Below are 941 nucleotides of genomic sequence, written 5' to 3' on the forward strand. Positions count from 1 at the left end.
TGCTCAGGGAAGGGAAGCGATGCTCCAAGGGGCATCGCAGGGAGTCGGGACCAGTGCTGGGATGCGAATCCCAGACTGGGATGCCTGGGTCCCTGCTCTACCCAGAGTACCCCCAGGGCATCCCTCACCCGCTGTCAGCCCCTGTCCTCGCTCAGCACCAGCCTGGGAGAGAGCAGGGGCAGGCACTGGCAGCTTTCGCTGGCAGGGGCCATGTCGCTGCTCCCAGTCCCTGCTCCAGAAAGCCATGCTGACACCCAGCTCCCTCCGAGGAGGTCACTCCTGCTCTGCACCCCTCTGATCCCCTTGGTTGACACAGTACCAAAAAGCTGCCCAAAGCCGGGGTCTCATGCCCACACCCTCCCGTGACAGCCCCCAGCCACGTGTTTGCACCCCGGTGCCTCACCCCTCTCCCCATCAGCGCCCGGCAGGACCCCCTGCCCACGGCTCCGGCTGCCCTCCTGCCCAGGCTTCCAGGGAGAGATGGGAACGGGAGAAGGAAGAGCAAGCGCTGGGGGAAGGCAGCGAGGCTTTGCGCTGAGGTCTCGGATCGTCAGTGAAATGCGGTGGCAGGAGGTCCCCCTCTGCTCAGGACAGGTGGGTCATCACAGGCTTCTGCAAGGCACCAGGGGGAGAAACCTCAGCTTCCCGCCCTGCCTGTGCCACCCCCAGCCACCCCAGGTGACAAGGCCAGCACGCGCCCTGTCCCCTCCAGCTGCCACCGCACAGCGCCAGGACCTGCCCCATCCCACAGGCTGCGGGGACAACGGGAACAAAAATATGTACATCTTGTCTGGTCCCCCCACCCAGGGGCTTACAGGATCCCAGACCTCAGGGGGTGATGCCCAGGTGTGCCTGTCCGCCCCAGCCAGCTTGGTGAGACCAGCATGGGGAGCCGGGGGGGGTCCGCTGGCTCGAGGGGAGCGGGGGGAGGGACAGGTCCC

At 66.4% G+C, this 941-nt stretch overlaps 1 protein-coding gene across 1 annotated transcript in view; it reads right to left on the reverse strand.

Moving 5' to 3' along the window:
• Positions 1–585: 585 nt before the first annotated feature.
• Positions 586–941, reverse strand: part of MLPH (melanophilin) — a gene marked incomplete at its 5' end in the record, with an annotated part of 25,414 nt that continues 25,058 nt past the window's right edge. The window contains one exon of the mRNA XM_010085423.1: positions 586–612. Coding sequence (XP_010083725.1) covers positions 586–612 — 27 coding nt within the window. The remainder of the gene's footprint in view (positions 613–941) is intronic.

The sequence above is a fragment of the Pterocles gutturalis genome, unplaced genomic scaffold (genome assembly GCF_000699245.1).
Source record: "Pterocles gutturalis isolate BGI_N339 unplaced genomic scaffold, ASM69924v1 scaffold2730, whole genome shotgun sequence".
In the NCBI taxonomy this organism is placed as follows: Eukaryota; Metazoa; Chordata; class Aves; order Pterocliformes; family Pteroclidae; genus Pterocles; species Pterocles gutturalis.